The 25,283-nt window shown below is 45.5% G+C and overlaps 1 protein-coding gene and 1 long non-coding RNA gene across 2 annotated transcripts; one reads left to right on the top strand and one right to left on the bottom strand.

Annotated features, from left to right (window-relative positions):
• Positions 1-514: 514 nt before the first annotated feature.
• Positions 515-18,152, top strand: LOC131110262 (uncharacterized). Its single transcript, XR_009120862.1, has 4 exons — positions 515-652; positions 1,493-1,622; positions 1,813-1,920; positions 17,153-18,152. It is a non-coding gene; the product is annotated as an uncharacterized LOC131110262 (long non-coding RNA).
• ehd1a (EH-domain containing 1a) lies at positions 14,065-23,935 on the bottom strand. Its single transcript, XM_058063189.1, has 6 exons — positions 23,013-23,935; positions 19,714-19,811; positions 16,540-16,781; positions 15,708-15,878; positions 15,030-15,194; positions 14,065-14,966 (listed from the first exon to the last, which is right to left on the bottom strand). The coding sequence occupies exons 1-6, from the start codon at positions 23,399-23,401 to the stop codon at positions 14,433-14,435; spliced, it is 1,599 nt and encodes a 532-aa protein (XP_057919172.1). The 5' UTR covers positions 23,402-23,935; the 3' UTR covers positions 14,065-14,432.
• Between the last annotated feature and the right edge of the window lie 1,348 nt (positions 23,936-25,283).

Genomic DNA, 25,283 nt, shown 5'->3' with positions numbered 1-25,283 from the left:
GGTCACGGGGGTCACGGGGGTCACGGGGGTCATGGTGTGTGGATCGGACGCCACTGTCACCCAAATAACACCGTTCGTGTTGGCTTCACATTTATGATTATTCCCTTCTATATATACATATATATGTAAATATATGTATATATATGTATATATATATATATATATAAAGGGTGTGGAATATGATGGATATTAATCGATGCATTGATGCGCATGTGCGGGATGCGAGCTCATGGCCCATTCAGGGCTATGGATGCAATTGAAGGGTGAGAACTACATTCATAAACCTCGCCCTGTTTGCTGTTCCCCAGGCGCATTGAATGCACCATCATTAGCGTCTATTGACTACGGACGGAAGCCGTGAGGCGCATACGACGACGAGTAAAACAGCTTGGACGTTCGTAGGCAAGCAGCAGCCAGGACATTTATATATTTAACCCCCCCCCCCCCCCCCCCTCCCGCAATGTTTAAATGGGATGTTTGGAAACACTACGGATTCGCAAAGTACGGCGGAAAACTCGACAAAACCTTCATCATTTTCAAAGAACGCCGCGTTAAGAAGCCGTCCAACGGCAAGTCTACAAACTTGTCCAAATTGTCCAGGACCTATTCGTCCGTCCCTGCAACAAGTGTACCCCCTCCCCCCCCCCAGCAGGTGAGCAGTCGGCTTCTTCCTGAATTTGGAATCAATTTTAAAAGAGTAGAAGTTGTGTTGCTTTCTACCACTACCTTATTAGCCTAGCTGCTAGCTCCTTCATATTAGCAGACAGGAATATCAACAATTTAAATTCCACTGTGGAAAGTGTCACTTTTACTTTGTTGTTGCTGTACTGTATTTTTCACAGCAGTAATTATTGTAAATGTTTGACTGAACCCTGCTATTGGAACTGCATAGCCGATGTGAAAGTGGGAGGAAAAGAGTTTTTGAAAAGTCTTTCAGTTTTAAGATGGCAAAAAGAACCATGAAGAAGTGGTGCATAGTAAAAAAGGCAAACAGCACTTTAGTTGCATTCACTGCCAAGTGCCGAGAAGGAATCAAACCAAATCCTTTTTGTAGGACCATACGGAATTCCATTTTTTCCTTTGCTTATTTGCATCATGTTGAATTGCATCATATGGCAAGAAATTGCACCGTATCATATCGGATTGCATTGGTTTGAACTAAATGATGATAGCATCGTACCGACAGGAAATTCCAAACCAAATCAAATTGACCTCAGTGCTGACATTCTCACCCCTACACTGAAAAAATGATTATTACTTCAAATATTCATTTAAATTTTACAAGGATTTATGATTTCACTTCTTTATTTAATGCCTTACTTGATGATTGTGTGTAACATTTATATGTCAATGATTGATGATTGATGATTGATCACTGACACCAAGTAATATTTACAGAACTAATGTATTGATTGTTGACCCTAATACCAGATAGTAAAATGTACTTGGGTAATATCAGTGAACCTGCCCCCCTTGGGGCCATTCTGCGCAGGCGTCAGAGGATCGTTTGCACTCAGACTTCCCAAGGCAAAGTTCGAGGGTGCCATGTTTTCACGGGAAGACGGTGGAAGACGACATGGACGGTCGTTTAACGAGGAAATCGATGGCTGTGGAGCACATGGGTAGGTCACATGCTTAGCTGGTCACCTGTCCTCATCTGTTTACGTCAGTGTTATAATATGAAACACTCGACGTTAGCATTAGCTTACCTTTAGTCTGCCAGCTAGCTAGCTATGAACTGCGTATACCGTGGGGGAGCGGGAGTTTTGGTTTGTGACAAGTATTCCATGGAACTGAATTGCTAAATTTCAGGAACAAGTAGAGCTTCTCCAGGCCCTGAAAATAATAATGACGATAATGACTGACACCTGCCTGGACGAGTGGCGACACCTGCTGGAGGGGACGGACCACCCATTTCTGGTAAGGACAGACCACAAGAATCTCTCTTACATCCAGTCAGCTAAGAGATTCAACTCCCTCACTTTTCTGGTGAAAAAAACCAGGGGAAACCTCACACACACTCAACAGGGGCCCCAGGAGCACCCAAAAATGGCATAAAATGCAAAAATTTTAGGGCGTCAATTTTTGAAAAAAACGCAAGGGGTTAGTATGTCGTTTTTTCAGTTTTTTCAACTTGCTTCTAATACACTGAAAAAACTGACATACTTACCCCCTTATGTTTTTTGTCAAAAATTGGCGCCCTAAATTTTTGGCATTTTATGCCATTTTTGGGTGCTCCTGGGGCCCCTGTTGAGTGTGTGTGAGGTTTCCCCTGTTTTTTTCACCAGAAAAGTGCATTAGAAGCAAGTTGAAAAAACTGAAAAAAACGACATACTAACCCCTTACGTTTTTTTCCAAAAATTGACTCCCTAATTTTTTGGCATTTTATGCCATTTTTGGGTGCTCCTGGGGCCCCTGTTGAGTGTGTGTGAGGTTTCCCGTGTTTTTTTCAACAGAAAAGTGCATTATAAGCAAGTTGAAAAAACTGAAAAAAACGACATACTAACCCCTTACGTTTTTTTCCGAAAATTGACTCCCTAATTTTTTGCCATTTTATGCCATTTTTGGGTGCTCCTGGGGCCCCTGTTGAGTGTGTGTGAGGTCTTCCCTGTTTTTTTCACCAGAAAAGTGCATTAGAAGCAAGTTGAAAAAACTGAAAAAAACGACATACTAACCCCTTACGTTTTTTTCCAAAAATTGACGCCCTAATTTTTTGGCATTTTATGCCATTTTTGGGTGCTCCTGGGGCCCCTGTTGAGTGTGTGTGAGGTTTCCCGTGTTTTTTTCACCAGAAAAGTGCATTAGAAGCAAGTTGAAAAAACTGAAAAAAACGACATACTAACCCCTTACGTTTTTTTCCAAAAATTGACCCCCTAATTTTTTGGCATTTTATGCCATTTTTGGGTGCTCCTGGGGCCCCTGTTGAGTGTGTGTGAGGTTTCCCGTGTTTTTTTTCACCAGAAAAGTGCATTAGAAGCAAGTTGAAAAAACTGAAAAAAACGACATACTAACCCCTTACGTTTTTTTCCAAAAATTGACTCCCTAATTTTTTGGCATTTTATGCCATTTTTGGGTGCTCCTGGGGCCCCTGTTGAGTGTGTGTGAGGTTTCCCGTGTTTTTTTCAACAGAAAAGTGCATTAGAAGCAAGTTGAAAAAACTGAAAAAAACGACATACTAACCCCTTACGTTTTTTTCCGAAAATTGACTCCCTAATTTTTTGCCATTTTATGCCATTTTTGGGTGCTCCTGGGGCCCCTGTTGAGTGTGTGTGAGGTTTCCCGTGTTTTTTTCACCAGAAAAGTGCATTAGAAGCAAGTTGAAAAAACTGAAAAAAACGACATACTAACCCCTTACGTTTTTTTCCAAAAATTGACGCCCTAATTTTTTGGCATTTTATGCCATTTTTGGGTGCTCCTGGGGCCCCTGTTGAGTGTGTGTGAGGTTTCCCGTGTTTTTTTCACCAGAAAAGTGCATTAGAAGCAAGTTGAAAAAACTGAAAAAAACGACATACTAACCCCTTACGTTTTTTTCCAAAAATTGACCCCCTAATTTTTTGGCATTTTATGCCATTTTTGGGTGCTCCTGGGGCCCCTGTTGAGTGTGTGTGAGGTTTCCCGTGTTTTTTTCACCAGAAAAGTGCATTAGAAGCAAGTTGAAAAAACTGAAAAAAACGACATACTAACCCCTTACGTTTTTTTCCAAAAATTGACTCCCTAATTTTTTGGCATTTTATGCCATTTTTGGGTGCTCCTGGGGCCCCTGTTGAGTGTGTGTGAGGTTTCCCGTGTTTTTTTCAACAGAAAAGTGCATTAGAAGCAAGTTGAAAAAACTGAAAAAAACGACATACTAACCCCTTACGTTTTTTTCCGAAAATTGACTCCCTAATTTTTTGCCATTTTATGCCATTTTTGGGTGCTCCTGGGGCCCCTGTTGAGTGTGTGTGAGGTCTTCCCTGTTTTTTTCACCAGAAAAGTGCATTAGAAGCAAGTTGAAAAAACTGAAAAAAACGACATACTAACCCCTTACGTTTTTTTCCAAAAATTGACTCCCTAATTTTTTGGCATTTTATGCCATTTTTGGGTGCTCCTGGGGCCCCTGTTGAGTGTGTGTGAGGTTTCCCGTGTTTTTTTCAACAGAAAAGTGCATTATAAGCAAGTTGAAAAAACTGAAAAAAACGACATACTAACCCCTTACGTTTTTTTCCGAAAATTGACTCCCTAATTTTTTGCCATTTTATGCCATTTTTGGGTGCTCCTGGGGCCCCTGTTGAGTGTGTGTGAGGTCTTCCCTGTTTTTTTCACCAGAAAAGTGCATTAGAAGCAAGTTGAAAAAACTGAAAAAAACGACATACTAACCCCTTACGTTTTTTCCAAAAGTTGACGCCCTAAATTTTTGGCATTTTATGTCATTTTTGGGTGCTCCTGGGGCCCCTGTTGAGTGTGTGTGAGGTTTTCCCTGTTTTTTTCACCAGAAAAGTGCATTAGAAGCAAGTTGAAAAAACTGAAAAAAACGACATACTAACCCCTTACGTTTTTTCCAAAAGTTGACCCCCTAATTTTTTGGCATTTTATGCCATTTTTGGGTGCTCCTGGGGCCCCTGTTGAGTGTGTGTGAGGTTTCCCGTGTTTTTTTCACCAGAAAAGTGCATTAGAATCAAGTTGAAAAAACTGAAAAAAACGACATACTAACCCCTTACGTTTTTTTCCAAAAATTGACTCCCTGATTTTTTGCCATTTTATGCCATTTTTGGGTGCTCCTGGGGCCCCTGTTCAGTGTGTGTGAGGTTTCCCGTGTTTTTTTCACCAGAAAAGTGCATTAGAAGCAAGTTGAAAAAACTGAAAAAAACGACATACTAACCCCTTACGTTTTTTCCAAAAGTTGACCCCCTAATTTTTTGGCATTTTATGCCATTTTTGGGTGCTCCTGGGGCCCCTGTTGAGTGTGTGTGAGGTTTCCCGTGTTTTTTTCACCAGAAAAGTGCATTAGAAGCAAGTTGAAAAAACTGAAAAAAACGACATACTAACCCCTTACGTTTTTTTCCAAAAATTGACCCCCTAATTTTTTGGCATTTTATGCCATTTTTGGGTGCTCCTGGGGCCCCTGTTGAGTGTGTGTGAGGTTTCCCCTGTTTTTTTCACCAGAAAAGTGCATTAGAAGCAAGTTGAAAAAACTGAAAAAAACGACATACTAACCCCTTACGTTTTTTCCAAAAGTTGACCCCCTAATTTTTTGGCATTTTATGCCATTTTTGGGTGCTCCTGGGGCCCCTGTTGAGTGTGTGTGAGGTTTCCCGTGTTTTTTTCACCAGAAAAGTGCATTAGAAGCAAGTTGAAAAAACTGAAAAAAACGACATACTAACCCCTTACGTTTTTTCCAAAAGTTGACCCCCTTTTTTTTTGGCATTTTATGCCATTTTTGGGTGCTCCTGGGGCCCCTGTTGAGTGTGTGTGAGGTTTCCCGTGTTTTTTTCACCAGAAAAGTGCATTAGAAGCAAGTTGAAAAAACTGAAAAAAACGACATACTAACCCCTTACGTTTTTTTCCAAAAATTGACGCCCTAATTTTTTGGCATTTTATGCCATTTTTGGGTGCTCCTGGGGCCCCTGTTGAGTGTGTGTGAGGTTTCCCGTGTTTTTTTCACCAGAAAAGTGCATTAGAAGCAAGTTGAAAAAACTGAAAAAAACGACATACTAACCCCTTACGTTTTTTTCCAAAAATTGACCCCCTAATTTTTTGGCATTTTATGCCATTTTTGGGTGCTCCTGGGGCCCCTGTTGAGTGTGTGTGAGGTTTCCCGTGTTTTTTTCACCAGAAAAGTGCATTAGAAGCAAGTTGAAAAAACTGAAAAAAACGCCATACTAACCCCTTACGTTTTTTCCAAAAATTGACTCCCTAATTTTTTGCCATTTTATGCCATTTTTGGGTGCTCCTGGGGCCCCTGTTGAGTGTGTGTGAGGTTTCCCGTGTTTTTTTCACCAGAAAAGTGCATTAGAAGCAAGTTGAAAAAACTGAAAAAAACGACATACTAACCCCTTACGTTTTTTCCAAAAGTTGACCCCCTAATTTTTTGGCATTTTATGCCATTTTTGGGTGCTCCTGGGGCCCCTGTTGAGTGTGTGTGAGGTTTCCCCTGTTTTTTTCACCAGAAAAGTGCATTAGAAGCAAGTTGAAAAAACTGAAAAAAACGCCATACTAACCCCTTACGTTTTTTCCAAAAATTGACTCCCTAATTTTTTGCCATTTTATGCCATTTTTGGGTGCTCCTGGGGCCCCTGTTGAGTGTGTGTGAGGTTTCCCGTGTTTTTTTCACCAGAAAAGTGCATTAGAAGCAAGTTGAAAAAACTGAAAAAAACGACATACTAACCCCTTACGTTTTTTTCCAAAAATTGACTCCCTAATTTTTTGGCATTTTATGCCATTTTTGGGTGCTCCTGGGGCCCCTGTTGGGTGTGTGTGAGGTTTCCCCTTTTTTTTTCACCAGAAAAGTGCATTAGAAGCAAGTTGAAAAAACTGAAAAAAACGACATACTAACCCCGTACGTTTTTTCCAAAAGTTGACCCCCTAATTTTTTGGCATTTTATGCCATTTTTGGGTGCTCCTGGGGCCCCTGTTGAGTGTGTGTGAGGTTTCCCGTGTTTTTTTCACCAGAAAAGTGCATTAGAAGCAAGTTGAAAAAACTGAAAAAAACGACATACTAACCCCTTACGTTTTTTTCCAAAAATTGACGCCCTAATTTTTTGGCATTTTATGCCATTTTTGGGTGCTCCTGGGGCCCCTGTTGAGTGTGTGTGAGGTTTCCCGTGTTTTTTTCACCAGAAAAGTGCATTAGAAGCAAGTTGAAAAAACTGAAAAAAACGACATACTAACCCCTTACGTTTTTTTCCAAAAATTGACCCCCTAATTTTTTGGCATTTTATGCCATTTTTGGGTGCTCCTGGGGCCCCTGTTGAGTGTGTGTGAGGTTTCCCGTGTTTTTTTCACCAGAAAAGTGCATTAGAAGCAAGTTGAAAAAACTGAAAAAAACGACATACTAACCCCTTACGTTTTTTCCAAAAATTGACGCCCTAATTTTTTGGCATTTTATGCCATTTTTGGGTGCTCCTGGGGCCCCTGTTGAGTGTGTGTGAGGTTTCCCGTGTTTTTTTCACCAGAAAAGTGCATTAGAAGCAAGTTGAAAAAACTGAAAAAAACGACATACTAACCCCTTACGTTTTTTTCCAAAAATTGACCCCCTAATTTTTTGGCATTTTATGCCATTTTTGGGTGCTCCTGGGGCCCCTGTTGAGTGTGTGTGAGGTTTCCCGTGTTTTTTTCACCAGAAAAGTGCATTAGAAGCAAGTTGAAAAAACTGAAAAAAACGACATACTAACCCCTTACGTTTTTTCCAAAAATTGACTCCCTAATTTTTTGCCATTTTATGCCATTTTTGGGTGCTCCTGGGGCCCCTGTTGAGTGTGTGTGAGGTTTCCCGTGTTTTTTTCACCAGAAAAGTGCATTAGAAGCAAGTTGAAAAAACTGAAAAAAACGACATACTAACCCCTTACGTTTTTTCCAAAAGTTGACCCCCTAATTTTTTGGCATTTTATGCCATTTTTGGGTGCTCCTGGGGCCCCTGTTGAGTGTGTGTGAGGTTTCCCGTGTCTTTTTCACCAGAAAAGTGCATTAGAAGCAAGTTGAAAAAACTGAAAAAAACGACATACTAACCCCTTACGTTTTTTCCAAAAGTTGACCCCCTAATTTTTTGGCATTTTATGCCATTTTGGGGTGCTCCTGGGGCCCCTGTTGAGTGTGTGTGAGGTTTCCCGTGTTTTTTTCACCAGAAAAGTGCATTAGAAGCAAGTTGAAAAAAATGAAAAAAACGACATACTAACCCCTTACGTTTTTTTCCAAAAATTGACGCCCTAATTTTTTGGCATTTTATGCCATTTTTGGGTGCTCCTGGGGCCCCTGTTGAGTGTGTGTGAGGTTTCCCGTGTTTTTTTCACCAGAAAAGTGCATTAGAAGCAAGTTGAAAAAACTGAAAAAAACGACATACTAACCCCTTACGTTTTTTCCAAAAGTTGACCCCCTATTTTTTTGGCATTTTATGCCATTTTTGGGTGCTCCTGGGGCCCCTGTTGAGTGTGTGTGAGGTTTCCCGTGTTTTTTTCACCAGAAAAGTGCATTAGAAGCAAGTTGAAAAAACTGAAAAAAACGCCATACTAACCCCTTACGTTTTTTCCAAAAATTGACTCCCTGATTTTTTGCCATTTTATGCCATTTTTGGGTGCTCCTGGGGCCCCTGTTGAGTGTGTGTGAGGTTTCCCGTGTTTTTTTCACCAGAAAAGTGCATTAGAAGCAAGTTGAAAAAACTGAAAAAAACGACATACTAACCCCTTACGTTTTTTTCCAAAAATTGACGCCCTAATTTTTTGGCATTTTATGCCATTTTTGGGTGCTCCTGGGGCCCCTGTTGAGTGTGTGTGAGGTTTCCCGTGTTTTTTTCACCAGAAAAGTGCATTAGAAGCAAGTTGAAAAAACTGAAAAAAACGACATACTAACCCCTTACGTTTTTTCCAAAAGTTGACCCCCTATTTTTTTGGCATTTTATGCCATTTTTGGGTGCTCCTGGGGCCCCTGTTGAGTGTGTGTGAGGTTTCCCGTGTCTTTTTCACCAGAAAAGTGCATTAGAAGCAAGTTGAAAAAACTGAAAAAAACGACATACTAACCCCTTACGTTTTTTCCAAAAGTTGACCCCCTAATTTTTTGGCATTTTATGCCATTTTGGGGTGCTCCTGGGGCCCCTGTTGAGTGTGTGTGAGGTTTCCCGTGTTTTTTTCACCAGAAAAGTGCATTAGAAGCAAGTTGAAAAAACTGAAAAAAACGACATACTAACCCCTTACGTTTTTTTCCAAAAATTGACGCCCTAATTTTTTGGCATTTTATGCCATTTTTGGGTGCTCCTGGGGCCCCTGTTGAGTGTGTGTGAGGTTTCCCGTGTTTTTTTCACCAGAAAAGTGCATTAGAAGCAAGTTGAAAAAACTGAAAAAAACGACATACTAACCCCTTACGTTTTTTTCCAAAAATTGACCCCCTAATTTTTTGCCATTTTATGCCATTTTTGGGTGCTCCTGGGGCCCCTGTTGAGTGTGTGTGAGGTTTCCCGTGTCTTTTTCACCAGAAAAGTGCATTAGAAGCAAGTTGAAAAAACTGAAAAAAACGACATACTAACCCCTTACGTTTTTTCCAAAAGTTGACCCCCTATTTTTTTGGCATTTTATGCCATTTTTGGGTGCTCCTGGGGCCCCTGTTGAGTGTGTGTGAGGTTTCCCGTGTTTTTTTCACCAGAAAAGTGCATTAGAAGCAAGTTGAAAAAACGGAAAAAAACGACATACTAACCCCTTACGTTTTTTCCAAAAGTTGACCCCCTATTTTTTTGGCATTTTATGCCATTTTTGGGTGCTCCTGGGGCCCCTGTTGAGTGTGTGTGAGGTTTCCCGTGTTTTTTTCACCAGAAAAGTGCATTAGAAGCAAGTTGAAAAAACTGAAAAAAACGACATACTAACCCCTTACGTTTTTTCCAAAAGTTGACCCCCTAATTTTTTGGCATTTTATGCCATTTTTGGGTGCTCCTGGGGCCCCTGTTGAGTGTGTGTGAGGTTTCCCGTGTTTTTTTCACCAGAAAAGTGCATTAGAAGCAAGTTGAAAAAACTGAAAAAAACGACATACTAACCCCTTACGTTTTTTCCAAAAGTTGACCCCCTAATTTTTTGGCATTTTATGCCATTTTTGGGTGCTCCTGGGGCCCCTGTTGAGTGTGTGTGAGGTTTCCCCTGTTTTTTTCACCAGAAAAGTGCATTAGAAGCAAGTTGAAAAAACTGAAAAAAACGACATACTAACCCCTTACGTTTTTTTCCAAAAATTGACCCCCTAATTTTTTGGCATTTTATGCCATTTTTGGGTGCTCCTGGGGCCCCTGTTGAGTGTGTGTGAGGTTTCCCGTGTCTTTTTCACCAGAAAAGTGCATTAGAAGCAAGTTGAAAAAACTGAAAAAAACGACATACTAACCCCTTACGTTTTTTCCAAAAATTGACTCCCTAATTTTTTGCCATTTTTGGGTGCTCCTGGGGCCCCTGTTGAGTGTGTGTGAGGTTTCCCGTGTTTTTTTCACCAGAAAAGTGCATTAGAAGCAAGTTGAAAAAACTGAAAAAAACGACATACTAACCCCTTACGTTTTTTCCAAAAGTTGACCCCCTAATTTTTTGGCATTTTATGCCATTTTTGGGTGCTCCTGGGGCCCCTGTTGAGTGTGTGTGAGATTTCCCGTGTTTTTTTCACCAGAAAAGTGCATTAGAAGCAAGTTGAAAAAACGGAAAAAAACGACATACTAACCCCTTACGTTTTTTCCAAAAGTTGACCCCCTATTTTTTTGGCATTTTATGCCATTTTTGGGTGCTCCTGGGGCCCCTGTTGAGTGTGTGTGAGGTTTCCCGTGTTTTTTTCACCAGAAAAGTGCATTAGAAGCAAGTTGAAAAAACTGAAAAAAACGACATACTAACCCCTTACGTTTTTTCCAAAAGTTGACCCCCTAATTTTTTGGCATTTTATGCCATTTTTGGGTGCTCCTGGGGCCCCTGTTGAGTGTGTGTGAGGTTTCCCCTGTTTTTTTCACCAGAAAAGTGCATTAGAAGCAAGTTGAAAAAACTGAAAAAAACGACATACTAACCCCTTACGTTTTTTCCAAAAATTGACTCCCTGATTTTTTGCCATTTTATGCCATTTTTGGGTGCTCCTGGGGCCCCTGTTGAGTGTGTGTGAGGTTTCCCGTGTTTTTTTCACCAGAAAAGTGCATTAGAAGCAAGTTGAAAAAACTGAAAAAAACGACATACTAACCCCTTACGTTTTTTCCAAAAATTGACTCCCTAATTTTTTGCCATTTTATGCCATTTTTGGGTGCTCCTGGGGCCCCTGTTGAGTGTGTGTGAGGTTTCCTGTGTTTTTTTCACCAGAAAAGTGCATTAGAAGCAAGTTGAAAAAACTGAAAAAAACGACATACTAACCCCTTACGTTTTTTCCAAAAGTTGACCCCCTAATTTTTTGGCATTTTATGCCATTTTTGGGTGCTCCTGGGGCCCCTGTTGAGTGTGTGTGAGGTTTCCCGTGTCTTTTTCACCAGAAAAGTGCATTAGAAGCAAGTTGAAAAAACTGAAAAAAACGACATACTAACCCCTTACGTTTTTTCCAAAAGTTGACCCCCTAATTTTTTGGCATTTTATGCCATTTTTGGGTGCTCCTGGGGCCCCTGTTGAGTGTGTGTGAGGTTTCCCCTGTTTTTTTCACCAGAAAAGTGCATTAGAAGCAAGTTGAAAAAACTGAAAAAAACGACATACTAACCCCTTACGTTTTTTCCAAAAATTGACTCCCTAATTTTTTGCCATTTTATGCCATTTTTGGGTGCTCCTGGGGCCCCTGTTGAGTGTGTGTGAGGTTTCCTGTGTTTTTTTCACCAGAAAAGTGCATTAGAAGCAAGTTGAAAAAACTGAAAAAAACGACATACTAACCCCTTACGTTTTTTCCAAAAGTTGACCCCCTAATTTTTTGGCATTTTATGCCATTTTTGGGTGCTCCTGGGGCCCCTGTTGAGTGTGTGTGAGGTTTCCCGTGTCTTTTTCACCAGAAAAGTGCATTAGAAGCAAGTTGAAAAAACTGAAAAAAACGACATACTAACCCCTTACGTTTTTTCCAAAAATTGACTCCCTAATTTTTTGCCATTTTATGCCATTTTTGGGTGCTCCTGGGGCCCCTGTTGAGTGTGTGTGAGGTTTCCCGTGTTTTTTTCACCAGAAAAGTGCATTAGAAGCAAGTTGAAAAAACTGAAAAAAACGACATACTAACCCCTTACGTTTTTTTCCAAAAATTGACTCCCTAATTTTTTGGCATTTTATGCCATTTTTGGGTGCTCCTGGGGCCCCTGTTGAGTGTGTGTGAGATTTCCCGTGTTTTTTTCACCAGAAAAGTGCATTAGAAGCAAGTTGAAAAAACGGAAAAAAACGACATACTAACCCCTTACGTTTTTTCCAAAAGTTGACCCCCTATTTTTTTGGCATTTTATGCCATTTTTGGGTGCTCCTGGGGCCCCTGTTGAGTGTGTGTGAGGTTTCCCGTGTTTTTTTCACCAGAAAAGTGCATTAGAAGCAAGTTGAAAAAACTGAAAAAAACGACATACTAACCCCTTACGTTTTTTCCAAAAGTTGACCCCCTAATTTTTTGGCATTTTATGCCATTTTTGGGTGCTCCTGGGGCCCCTGTTGAGTGTGTGTGAGGTTTCCCCTGTTTTTTTCACCAGAAAAGTGCATTAGAAGCAAGTTGAAAAAACTGAAAAAAACGACATACTAACCCCTTACGTTTTTTCCAAAAATTGACTCCCTGATTTTTTGCCATTTTATGCCATTTTTGGGTGCTCCTGGGGCCCCTGTTGAGTGTGTGTGAGGTTTCCCGTGTTTTTTTCACCAGAAAAGTGCATTAGAAGCAAGTTGAAAAAACTGAAAAAAACGACATACTAACCCCTTACGTTTTTTCCAAAAATTGACTCCCTAATTTTTTGCCATTTTATGCCATTTTTGGGTGCTCCTGGGGCCCCTGTTGAGTGTGTGTGAGGTTTCCTGTGTTTTTTTCACCAGAAAAGTGCATTAGAAGCAAGTTGAAAAAACTGAAAAAAACGACATACTAACCCCTTACGTTTTTTCCAAAAGTTGACCCCCTAATTTTTTGGCATTTTATGCCATTTTTGGGTGCTCCTGGGGCCCCTGTTGAGTGTGTGTGAGGTTTCCCGTGTCTTTTTCACCAGAAAAGTGCATTAGAAGCAAGTTGAAAAAACTGAAAAAAACGACATACTAACCCCTTACGTTTTTTCCAAAAGTTGACCCCCTAATTTTTTGGCATTTTATGCCATTTTTGGGTGCTCCTGGGGCCCCTGTTGAGTGTGTGTGAGGTTTCCCGTGTCTTTTTCACCAGAAAAGTGCATTAGAAGCAAGTTGAAAAAACTGAAAAAAACGACATACTAACCCCTTACGTTTTTTCCAAAAATTGACTCCCTAATTTTTTGCCATTTTATGCCATTTTTGGGTGCTCCTGGGGCCCCTGTTGAGTGTGTGTGAGGTTTCCCGTGTTTTTTTCACCAGAAAAGTGCATTAGAAGCAAGTTGAAAAAACTGAAAAAAACGACATACTAACCCCTTACGTTTTTTCCAAAAGTTGACCCCCTAATTTTTTGGCATTTTATGCCATTTTTGGGTGCTCCTGGGGCCCCTGTTGAGTGTGTGTGAGGTTTCCCATGTTTTTTTCACCAGAAAAGTGCATTAGAAGCAAGTTGAAAAAACTGAAAAAAACGACATTGAAGTAATAAGTACTACATTCTACACACTGGTGGCCCATTCCTCACCTGGCCTCTGAGGCAGGGCACCAGTCCCTGTCACGTATTCACCATGGCAATGCTATTTTTATTCACCAAAAGTGTCGCTGGTGGTGAAACAGAGGGAAGGGGGAAAACGAGGTGCTCCTCAAATAGGAGTCCAAAGGGAAGGAAGGGGGGTTAAAGTGGGGGCGGTTTCCCGAGAGCCGACGGAAACAATATACAGTAGCAACTATGTAAACACACAAGAGGATGCACCCTGGACTGGTGGCCAGCCAATCCCAGGGCACATATAGACAAACCATTCACACTCACATTCATACCTATGGACAATTTGGAGTGGCCAATGAAGTTAACATGTTTTTGGAATGGGGGGGGGGGAGTACCCTGAGGAAAGCCACGCATGCCCGGGGAGAACATGCAAACTCCATACAGAGATGGCCGAGGGGCGGGAATTGAACCCAGGTTTTCCCGTCTCCTGCAACAACACGCCTATTTGGATGGTGTTCTCCTTCAATCAACGTCTACTGTAACTACCAAGACTTGGAATAGACCAGCTTGCCGATCATGCCGCAGTCCAAGTCCTCCTGTTTGCTATGACGCCAGTTGGCCGCCAGAGGGCAGCAGAGAGGCCTGAAGGTGGAACATCCAATGAAATGCAGTCAGCAGCCTGGGTGCCACATGGTGCTTTTTATTGACGTGCCAAAGGGGAAGCGTTAGGAGAGAAAGTCAATAGAAAGGAAATAGAAAAATAGAGATGAACAAGATGATTTATTGCAAATGCAAAGTCGATTACTTTGGATTCTTTGGATCAACAAACTATGTGGACTCTACAAGTGGACTGTATAGTATCTGACCTTTGACCCGGCTCGTGTCAGCTTCATCATGCTACGCAGCCTCTCAATGTCCTCTCATCTGGGAAGGGGGGGGGGGGGGGGGGTGGAATCATTCCAAGCACCGCCCCTCCCCAGGTTAGATCAGAGAAGATTTCTCCCCATTCCCAACTCCTCCTCACTGTCTCTCCTGAAGCGAGGCCATCCGGTCTACGCCTGCAGCGTGGTCTCTCGCTTGGACGGGGGCACCAGGTGGTGGGGAAGCGTGGCGGGCAGCTCGTGGCCCTCGAGCTTGACTTTGATCAGGTGGTTGGCCAGGGCGAACTCTTCGTTGTCGAGGAGGCCGTCTCTGTCCACGTCGGCCAGCTTCCAGATCTTTCCCAGCACCGTGTTGGGGAGTTTGGACTTGAGCATCTCCTTCTTGGCGGCGGCGCCCGACACCTTGCCGTTGATGGGCGACAGCGTGTAGAAGATCTCGTCGTACGAGGGCTTGTCGCGGTTCACCACCCAGTCCAGGTCGTCTATGCCCTCGCTGGCGCCTTCGCCGTAGCCGTGGCCGAAGGGCCCGCTCATGGTGCCCTCGAAGGCGCCGCCCTTGACCGCGTTGCAGGGCAGCGCTGCCTCCTCCTGCCGCACCAGGGCCATGAGGCGGGCGATGTCGTTGGCCAGCATGTCCTCCACGGCCTCCAGCAGCCTGGGTTTCATGGAGGCGAACTTGGAGAAGTCCTGGGCGTTGAGCAGCTCCTGACGACAGGAAGGAGGACTCGGTGAGGAACAGGTCGGACCTCGGCCGTCCGCACGCCTTACCTGCATCTTGGCCAGGTTGGGGAAGTCTCCGGGCGAGATCTGGTGCTCCTTCTCCACCTTCACGTAGATCTCCCCCAGGTTGGCGATCAGTTCTTTCTTCTTGGACTCCTTCCCAAACACGCTGGGCATCTCCTTCTTCAGCGAACAGATGATGTAAGCGTGCACCTGAAACAGAAGCTTCACTTTTACACCTGCACGATGTCACGCGGGCCCCGTGTAGCCTTTTTCTCTACAACGGTGGGCTTATCCGGGGCCCCCAAAGGGCGGCCCATGGCTGTTTGGTTGCTTTTTTTAATTGACACCCGGCGCATTCTAAACGTCTCCTTTGACTAGAAAACCACAAACTGAACCACCAACCCATCCACCCGTCCGTCCATCCATCCATCCATCCATCCGTCCGTCCGTCCGTCCGTCCGTCCATCCATCCATCCATCCACCCATCCATCCATACCACTTATCCTAAACAAAACCACCCTAAGCATGAAAAGTTCTAATGATAACAGATTGTGGTTTTGTAGGGAGGTGGGTCTGGGTGTTCAAGCCCTGGTCTCCAGACCAGGAGGGTGGAAGAGAATAATATCACGTGTGGGCCGCAGGTTGATTTCATGGTCGGGCAGGACGACGGCTTTGCGATGGTGGTCGTCCTGCCGGCGCCTTTTGGGTTGTGCAAGCACTGACCTTTGCGAGGCGCGCTCGCTTGATGAGGTCGTTGAGTTTTCGTAGCGCGGCGTTGCGAGGCAAGGACTGGATGTCTAAGAAGAGATCTTGCTCCTCCGCCTCAAACAACTTCCTGTTGTCGGGCACCAGCAGGGGCTGCGCCCAGAACGACCCGATGTAGACGCGCACCACCTGCAAAGAAGGAGAGAGGAAGGCCGAAGTTGAACCCGCGTGAAACAATCAACAGAAGCGCTTTGCTAAATGGCAGCCAACAGGAAGTGGGAGGACAGAGCAGCCTCGCGTCCAAGTCCTTCCAAAGCCACAAGGTCAGTGAAGGTCAATGTCCACGTGACACAAACCCGACAGCTAACAAAAGCCATCACGTGACCACGCGGCTGGCCTGTGACCTTGACAGGAAGTACACTGGGATGCAAAAACAAACTACAAAGCGTCTGTGAATCCTGGCTAAAATGCTACCATGCTAATGTTAACAATGCTATTATGCCAACTGTTAGCACGCTACCACCTAGCATGATAGCAAACGGTGTCTGTGTAAGGGGGCGCCATGGCTCCGTTGGCAGAGTGGTCATCTGCCAACCTGAAGATCGCGGGTTCGATCCCGAGGTCCTGGACCAACCATCACGAGGTGGGTGTGCTAACAGGGTCACCGCGCTTCCAGCGCCCTCAGGTGGAACATTTTACCATTTAAGGTCATACCTGAGAAAATGGCTAAAATGCTAGCATGCTAACACCTAGCATGACAGCAAAAGGTAAAAGCTGAGAAAATGGGCAAAATGGTGGCAGTGCCAACCCGTCCCACCGTCGACCCCCCCCAAGAGGGATGAGGACGTACCTCGGGTGTGTTGATGATTTTCCCCAAAGACCACATCAGCGCTCCGTAGACCCTCATCAGCTGCTGGGTGCTGATCTGGTCGGCCTTGTTCAGGACCACTCTCATCTTGTCCTCGTGGTTCTTGAGTGCGCGGATCACCTCTGAGAACTCATCCGAGATGTCCAGCTTGTGGGCATCGAACAGGAGGATGATGCGGTCCACGCGCTCGGCAAACCACTCCAACACGGCGGCAAAGTCGTACCCTGCTCGCACCAAAGGAGAAGAGGTGGTCTTGATGACATCATCTATCATCATGTATGGGCATGCACGCACATGCCCATACACACAGTACATGCAGTATTTCATCTCCTAGCGTGTACCTTACGATATTTCATCCCCTAGCATGTACCTACAGTATTTCATCTCTGAGCGTGTATCTTACGATATTTCATCCCCTAGCGTGTACCTACAGTATTTCATCTCTGAGCGTGTATCTTTACGGTATTTCATCTCCTAGCGTGTACCTACAGTATTTCATCTCCTAGCGTGTACCCTTTACGATATTTCATCCCCTAGCGTGTACCTACAGTATTTCATCTCTGAGCGTGTATCTTTACGGTATTTCATCTCCTAGCGTGTACCTACAGTATACACATGGACAAAGAGGAGGAGCAGGGTGGAGGCCAGAAAGGAAAGTAGGAGGTTCCAGAAGAGTGAGGCTGAAATGCCAGCGTGTGACAGAAGATGGCGTCCCAGTGGGAGCCAGTGGGAGCCAGTGGGAGCCAGTGGGAGCCAGTGGGAGCCAGTGGAAGACGTTTGCTCCCAGCTTGTTCACCACGTGTCCAAGAGCAGCAGGCCAGGGAGACAGCTGCAGCAGCATGAAGTTGACTTGTAGCCTGCAGGACAACTGCTGTGCCTCCAACATGCGGACATGCGGCCCCGGTGGTCCGTGCGAGGCAGGGACAATAAATGCTGACGGAAGGAGGAAGTGGAGAGAATGAAAGATAACCTTGGCTCGCGTCTCACTGCAAGAGTGGAAGACAAATACTTTCCCTGCCGTCTACATGATTGACATAAGCATGTTCCTATGGATCCATAACGCTAAGAAGGTTCTTGGAGGTCACATGGATGGTGAAGTAATATCATATCATCTCATGGTATCCACCATCATCCACATTACTAATCTTCATGGTATCCACCATCATCCACATTACTAATCTTCATGGTATCCACCATCATCCACATTACTAATCTTCATGATATCCACCATCATCCACAATAATCTTCCTGATATCCACCATCATCCACATTACTAATCTTCATGGTATCCACCATCATCCACAATAATCTTCATGGTATCCACCATCATCCACAATAATCTTCATGGTATCCACCATCATCCACAATAATCTTCATGGTATCCACCATCATCCACAATAATCTTCCTGATATCCACCATCATCCACATTCAGTATCGGACTCCCTAGGACTCTCCTCGCTACTTCAAAACACACAGAGTACACCTGAAGCTACACAACTTGACTGAAAGACTTTGGACACATGCTAGCTCCATGTCCAACATCTTACTAAGGCTCCGATATCACCATGGCAACACACGTGATATCACTGACAGCTGGGACTCTGATGTAATAGTAATACTATGACAACCCATGTCATTACTGTATTACTGTACTACATCCATGGCTTCATCACACAGGAAACATGAGGTCCTCAAAGCAAGATTACACAAAGTCTTCTATATTTAGCAGTATTTTTAGTGCAGCCTTTAAATGGTACTACTACTATATAGACATAGTGTACTACTCTAGGTGCAAGTACAACATAGTGTACTACTGTAGGTATAAGTTCAGATGAGCTGCTCAGCAACATCAATGAGATACTGTACACACAGTATATACTGTACATATGGTATATACTGTACATATGGTATATACTGTACATATGGTATATACTGTACATATGGTATAAGTGGTATATACTGTACATATGGTATATACTGTACATATGGTATAAGTGGTATATACTGTACATTTGGTATATACTGTACATATTGTACAAGCGGTATATACTGTACATATGGTATATACTGTACATATGGTATAAGTGGTATATACTGTACATCTGGTATATACTGTACATATGGTACAAGCGGTATATACTGTAGATACAGCAGTGAGGTGAAAGTGACCGTTTCCTGAAGCCGGGTGCAAGCCTGATATCTCTCGGCATGTTTACACACACACACACACACCCACACCCCCCCCCCCCCACCCACCCACACGGGCGGCAACACCCTGATGTGTACACACAGCTCCAGTCGGTCCTGTTTGTGTACACCACAATAGCATCCATTAGCGGCGTGATGGCTGGTGTTTGTACTACAACACTACCAACCCGTGCGAGCGTGTCAAGGTGACCTCAGCGTGCGTGACAAGTCTTTGGTTTCTCGGGGTTGCCGGTGTGTTTGCCTAGCTGGCCCATTGGCTCCAGCTGCTGCGAAGCAAGGCCTCATGGGAAAGCGGAGTGAATAAGCAGAGTGCATATCGGCGCACGGAGCAACGCACGTGGTGCGGATGGCCTTCTTGGGAAACCCAATTCTCCATTTTACGCCACTTCCTGTTCTTAAGAGTCCTGTTGCGCGTTCTGTGTGCGCTTCCTCTTGAAGCGTGACAGAAAAAGGGAAGGAAGACTGTGCGGGTCATCTTGAGTCACATGACTGTGCAAGTGAGGGAGCACGTGAACAAGGAATAAAACGGGATGCCGTGTATTTCCTCAAGGAAGGTCATTTCTTGACATCTGCTCCATGTGGAAATGCTGCTCTGCATGGCGGTGACCATCTGGTCTTTGGAAAGGTTCTGGTGACAGGACTGTGGACCCTAATTGGCAGACTGATGTCATGAGAAAGTCACGTGTGACGAGGAACCAAAAGAGGATGTTGAAGACGAGGGTGGTGGAGCAAAGTCAAAGGTAAGGAGACAGGAAGTGAACATCAAAGAGCTTCCTTAGCTTTACATGACCTGTTATGATGGGCCCCTGGGGGGGGGGGGGTCATGGTGGACAAGCCTAGTGCATGCGTTTTCCTTGCATTCTTCATATTTGAACTTCCTGTTCACGCCATTCTGTGTGTTTGGATTGGTGGGCGGTGATGAGTGTGGTAGTGTGGTGTTGGCAGACCTCGACTGATCCTCTGTTTCTCTCCCGACAGGATTCCAGGCGTGTCGATGATGCTGATGCTCTCCAGGACCGGGTTGGGCAACTGGGCACACATGAACCTGCAAGAAAGAAAGAGAAATGACAACAAGGAACGCAGAGAAGCAAACACCACTAGTGGTCACGTACGCTCAGGTCAACTGAGGGTTGGATGGATGGCTTGGAGACAGTTGGAGACGTTTGATATGGATGCAGTCACATGGTTCCTAAAGCCGTCACAGGCAGACCAGACATACCCGTCTGCTCTCGGCCTGAAAGATGGGCTGGTTGAAGACGGCCTGCAGCTAGGAGTACACGCTCGGAGTACACGCTCGGAGTACACGCTCGGAGTACACGCTCGGAGTACACGCTAGGAGTACATGCTAGGAGTACACGCTAGGAGTACACGCTAGGAGTACACGCTAGGAGTACACGCTCGGAGTACACGCTAGGAGTACACGCTAGGAGTACACGCTAGGAGGCCACGTGTGTCCTTAAAGTGAAAGACTGAAAACACCAGCCTGGAGGCGCTGGGTCACGAGGCTGGAGGAGCCTTGCTGTTACTTTCAAGTTGACAACCACACACACACACACACACACACACACACACCAAAACCTAATCCCATAGCGTTTTTGTTGAAGACGGCAAGGAACATGCAAGCTTTCTTGTCATCGCTGCCGGCGCCATTGTAGGAATTTTCATCCAGGGTTTCCATTTGGCCGTCTAACCCAACACTTTCCACTCGCCACTTGTGGGAAATGCAGGAAGGGACGATGTGTTGTTAGAACTGAGAGGCATGGACGTCGGGTCTCCAGCGGGTGGAAAAAACCCAGTGGCCACACTTCTTTACAAAGATAACACCAAGGGTTAATTTCCGTGTTCCTGTGATTGAATGTTGATGCCTTACCTCTTGACCCCTGACCTCCCTCCCCATTGTACACCCAACTTCCCAGAGAGAGAGGAAGCGGACTTGGGGGCTGCCGGCATGTGAGGTGCAGGACAAAGGCTTGTGTGGTTTCTCCAGGATTGTCTGCTCTTGAACGTCCAAGTGTGCCTTAGTGAGCAGGTCACCTTACGGTGCATTCACAGACATCAGGATAGTCCACAGCACAGCATTTGTCTCTGCTGTCCACATCCAACCAGGCCTCGCCACATTCAGGAAGAAATTCCAGGCCAGGTTGAGGACAGGACGGGAGCGGGACCGGTGCGGAACTTGCCCTCTGCTGACTCAGCTTTTACTGATAGAGGGCCCCCCTCGCTGACGGTGGGGGCATGTCAACTAAAAATGCAGAGGGGGGGGGGGGGGTGCAGAAGGCATGTACTGTGGTAACGTTAATGACTGCAGGAGCGCATGACCAAGTCTTTATCAAGGTGCTCCTGCCAAAGGTGAGCCTGCTGGTTAAAGGCTAACTGGCACCTTAGTCCCGCGTGTTCTCACGTAAGCGGCGGGACCGCGGGTGTCCAAGGAGGCCGCTGGCACCTTCAAATATATCATTTCACAACGACACTAAAAAAACACAAAGTCAGCAAAAATATGCAGTTGTTGTCCAACAATGGAGTGTCGCTATGAAGAAGGAGTGGGAACTTCAGCAGAATAACATTAGGAGGAAAAACCTCACTTCACCACAATCCACTTGAATTATTCCACAAAAACTTCCTTTCACAGATCTTATGTTATGGGACTATCAGGTTGGGAGAAAGTTTGAATATTATGGGATGAAGTCATGCCATGAAAGAGCATTGGAAAAGATTTAGGAAGAAAGTTGAAATATTGGGAAAATGTTCCAAAAAACAACAGCAAAACGGTAAAAAGAGGAAAGATGCTAATAACGTGCTTTTTCACCGACTGAGATGCCATTTTTTCTTGAAACATATTATTAGCATGATCATGGAGCTTAGCACGGCTAGCTAGTAAAGGTACATTAGGGCACATTGCACCAGCATCCACCCGCTTGCCGTGTTTATTTTGGGAACGCCAGCTTCCCAAAGAGCCGGCAGCCAATAGGAGATGCCGATTGAAGCCAACCGCAGCAGGGCGTCCATCGGGGTGACAGACGATGCAGCCATGGACCATGGCCTTTGTTTACACACAATCTCACCTGCTTCCCTCCGCCATGTGTAATTCACCCAGGCGGCCAATCCTGCACTTGCAAGGTCTTATGAGAGATGCCTGACTTTGCTTTTTATTGAGCTTGTCTGACGATGTTGGGCGGCGTGTTGCAGCAAAGAGCAAACAATCAGCCCAAGCGCAGGAAGTGATTGATTTGGGTGGAAAGTAACAACATGATGGGAATAAAGTCGGAATATTACAAGGAAAGAATCCGAGAAGAAAGTTGAAATGGTTGGGAAAGACGAGGATCGGGGGGATTTTCCCCTTCATGTTAGACCATGAAGCCCTGGCTGGGAAAGCTTTGGATAAGATAAGATAAGATAAGATAAGATCATGTGGGCTGCTTTTGTCCTAAAACTAGGCTGTAAGACAAGACACGCTGACGCAATATTGGCTCGGGATCTTTCTCAAGGACATCTGGTCAAGGACAAATCCACTCTGGCATTCGCCAACAGGCCTTCAATGGCCACGGGGCTAAGAGCAGCAAGGAGCGCCTGGCGGACTGATCCATAGGAATAGGAGAGTGACACACTAACTGGACTTTTGAGAAGACATGCCGAGTCAGACTGGCTACAAATGGGTCCTAATGGCCGCCTAGGACAGGCCCGGACCTTTAACCCGCTCTGGTGTCGTCAACGGGGCAGGCTGGGAATGAGGGAGGCCGTCCGTGATGTCAGCGGGAGCGCATAGCTGCTAGACTGAGCCGAGGAGGACGGGGCAGCATCGGCCTCAGGAGACCCAAAGTTGTCTGGAAGGCTCGGGTCAAAGCGAAAGCAGCGCCTCACGGGTCAACCCAACGTTTCAGGGCGGTGATGAAAGAAGGGAACTCACACAAACTCCACACAGCTGACAAGATTGTGCAACAGCTGTACTGAAAGTGCCTTGCCAAGCGTGTCCCGGTCAGGGCGTGGAAGTGCCGACCTTCATTTGGGAATTTGTATGCAAAGCAACTTTGCAACTCGAGATACGGTTGCTTTTTTGCTTTTATCCCCCCCCCATATGTAAAGATAGTCCTTGCTGACCCCCTCAGTCGTCTAAATCCACATCGTGGGCAGAGTGGGAACACGCCCAATGTTGAGCCTGAAGTTGCGCCCTCGGCCATTGCGATGCAAAAGTTGGAAGTTCCATTGAACGCCCCACTAGCAACATCTCCGAACAATGGCGGAACTTTACCTGTTAAGAAAGGCGTTTCCAAAGGCGTTGAGTTTACGGAAGGGCTTCTTCGGGTCGACAACCAGCGCGTTGCCGGGGATCTGCCCTTCCTGATCGCCGTGCATCACCGCGATGAAAGAGTCCGTGGTCGGCTCGGGCCCGATCCGCATCCCGGGGAAGTCCTGCTCCATGAGGTGTCGGATGAAGGTGGTTTTCCCGGTGGAGTACTGGCCCACCAGCAGCACCATGGGCTTGTTGTCGAAGTCGGCATCTTCCAGGGCCGGGGAGTGGAAGTCGTGGAATCGATACGTGTCCTCCAGCGGGAACAGTTTGGTCCGGTAGAGCTGCCGCAGCCCGTCCGCCACGTTCTGGAAGAGCTCGGGGTCCTTTTTTAAGGTTTTCCGGAACATGTTGTACGAACTTTATTGACACAAGCCGTGTCAGAAGCCACCTACGACGTGAACCTGGGGTGCTGGTCGTAGCCGCCCGTCGGAATGAAGCAATGGCTGGGCGAGGCGAGGTCTGGCTACTTTTTGTCCCCACCTCCTCGGGGCTGCTCCCTGCCACACGGCCGCAGACGCTCCCTAGTCTTCCGGGCTCCGCTCCGGCTTCGGGCACACGACACTCGGCTGACAAACCGCACTTTAAAAACACCGATAAAGTTGATGGTTCTTGTTCCAATAACTTACTGTTAATACGGCTAGCAAGTTGACGGCTTTCCCGGTGACGTCGGCGTCACCTGACCTCGTACGGCAAGCCGGAGTCGCCATGTTCCTAAAATACGTCAGCTGTCCGTGCGCCGAAACATTGGTGGCGTAACTCATTTTTATAAACACATCGACTATTAAAAGCTCTTTATACGTAACGTGGCAAACGAACAACACATAACTGGTCCAATTTGTCGCCTTTTCGACCGTGAGGATTGACTGGAGTAGGGCTCCGAGAGGAGGGACACCGGAAATGTCGTGCGTATTTCACAATAAAGGTCTGAATATGCGGAAAGGAAGTTGAAATAGCTTTACTACTGCCATCCATGCACAAGCACCACAAACATGGCGAGAGCTTACAAAGTGCACATTGAGATGTTCCCACTCGTACTATTTTGTCATTCGGGGCCCTCCACGTCTTTTTTATGTATTTTGTAACATGTCTTTGTCATTTAGGCCCCACTTTTCCTGACTTTACAGTTATCTGTCATTCAGGTTGCTAGTTACATAGCCATGTTTACATACCTTCCCCCCAAAGGATTTGAAATATTCTTAGCATCGTAATGCTAACTAATGCTTATCATCATGATGGTACATCATCTGGCAACATAGGGGAATGTGCCAAGTGTTCCTATTTCCTGAAGTAGCCAATCCTGTGGGAAATGAAGACAAGTCCATCTGTCAGTGTCAGGTCCACCGTGGTTGGGAACAACATTCGGCATCACTGCTTCGCTGTGACGGACATCTTGGCTGGCCTTCTCCTTTCTCCGCTCCGTTTTCGTCCAACTGCACCAGCAAGTGTTGAGATGTTGATGACAGATGACAGACGAGGCTTTTGATGTACTTTTAAGCACAGGAATGAAGACTGAAGGATCCAAGGAAGGAAACAACCATCAGCTTTTATGGGACGAGCCCGCTGGTCTTGGTCCTCCATCACGACTGAACAGTTGTTGGGGCTAGGCTGCACCCTGCTGCTGAATGCTGGCTCTGGCGGATGCCGTCAAGGTCAGGTCAAAGGTCACATTCTGTGGAAGATTTCTCCTGTGCTTGCACCAGCCACTTTCTGTTTCTGTTTCTCAGAGGTTCATGATGATGAAAGTTTACATTCAGTCTTTTCTATCGACCAAACAATGTCAAAAGACGCCAGGCTGGAATGTGACACGCTAGCCGTGTTTTCAGGAGGTTTTATTGACAGAAAGCAAACGTGATCACGGGCGTCTTACATGTTGGATGGACGTACTGCAGCTGCTTTGTGTCCCTCCACGGATAACAGCAGCTCCACTGGAAGCCTGAGTTGTCCCATATGGAGATGCTGTTACAGCTGGAGAGACCCACAGAAACACCACCAGCTACTGGGGGGGGGGGGGGGGCAAACGCCACACAGGACATCCCAGCCTTCTTCCTGCTTGGCCTCCACCTGGTAGAGAAGGCTGCCCTCTTCTGGACGGAAGACACCATTTGATGTTGACCCCAGCCGTCACCTTGGCTTTTACTCCAGCGCAGATTTATGACAGCAATAAAAGCGAGTCTTTCACCCGATGAATGACAGCAAGCCAAATCAGCGCCATCTTAAGAACGGTGCAGA

Source organism: Doryrhamphus excisus, chromosome 23, assembly GCF_030265055.1.
Source record: "Doryrhamphus excisus isolate RoL2022-K1 chromosome 23, RoL_Dexc_1.0, whole genome shotgun sequence".
Taxonomy (NCBI): domain Eukaryota; kingdom Metazoa; phylum Chordata; class Actinopteri; order Syngnathiformes; family Syngnathidae; genus Doryrhamphus; species Doryrhamphus excisus.
The sequence above is the reverse complement of the archived record's forward strand: the minus strand, read 5'-3'. Positions and strand labels throughout refer to the sequence as shown.

Coding starts and splice junctions, on each gene's coding strand:
- ehd1a (XM_058063189.1), bottom strand. CDS start 23,401: ATGTTCCGGAAAACCTTAAAAAAGGACCCCGAGCTCTTCCAGAACGTG. Junction 15,879..16,539: donor AAATCATCAACACACCCGAG/GTACGTCCTCAT, acceptor CCTTCTTTGCAG/GTGGTGCGCGTCTACATCGG. Junction 14,967..15,029: donor CCAACCTGGCCAAGATGCAG/GTAAGGCGTGCG, acceptor TCCTGTCGTCAG/GAGCTGCTCAACGCCCAGGA.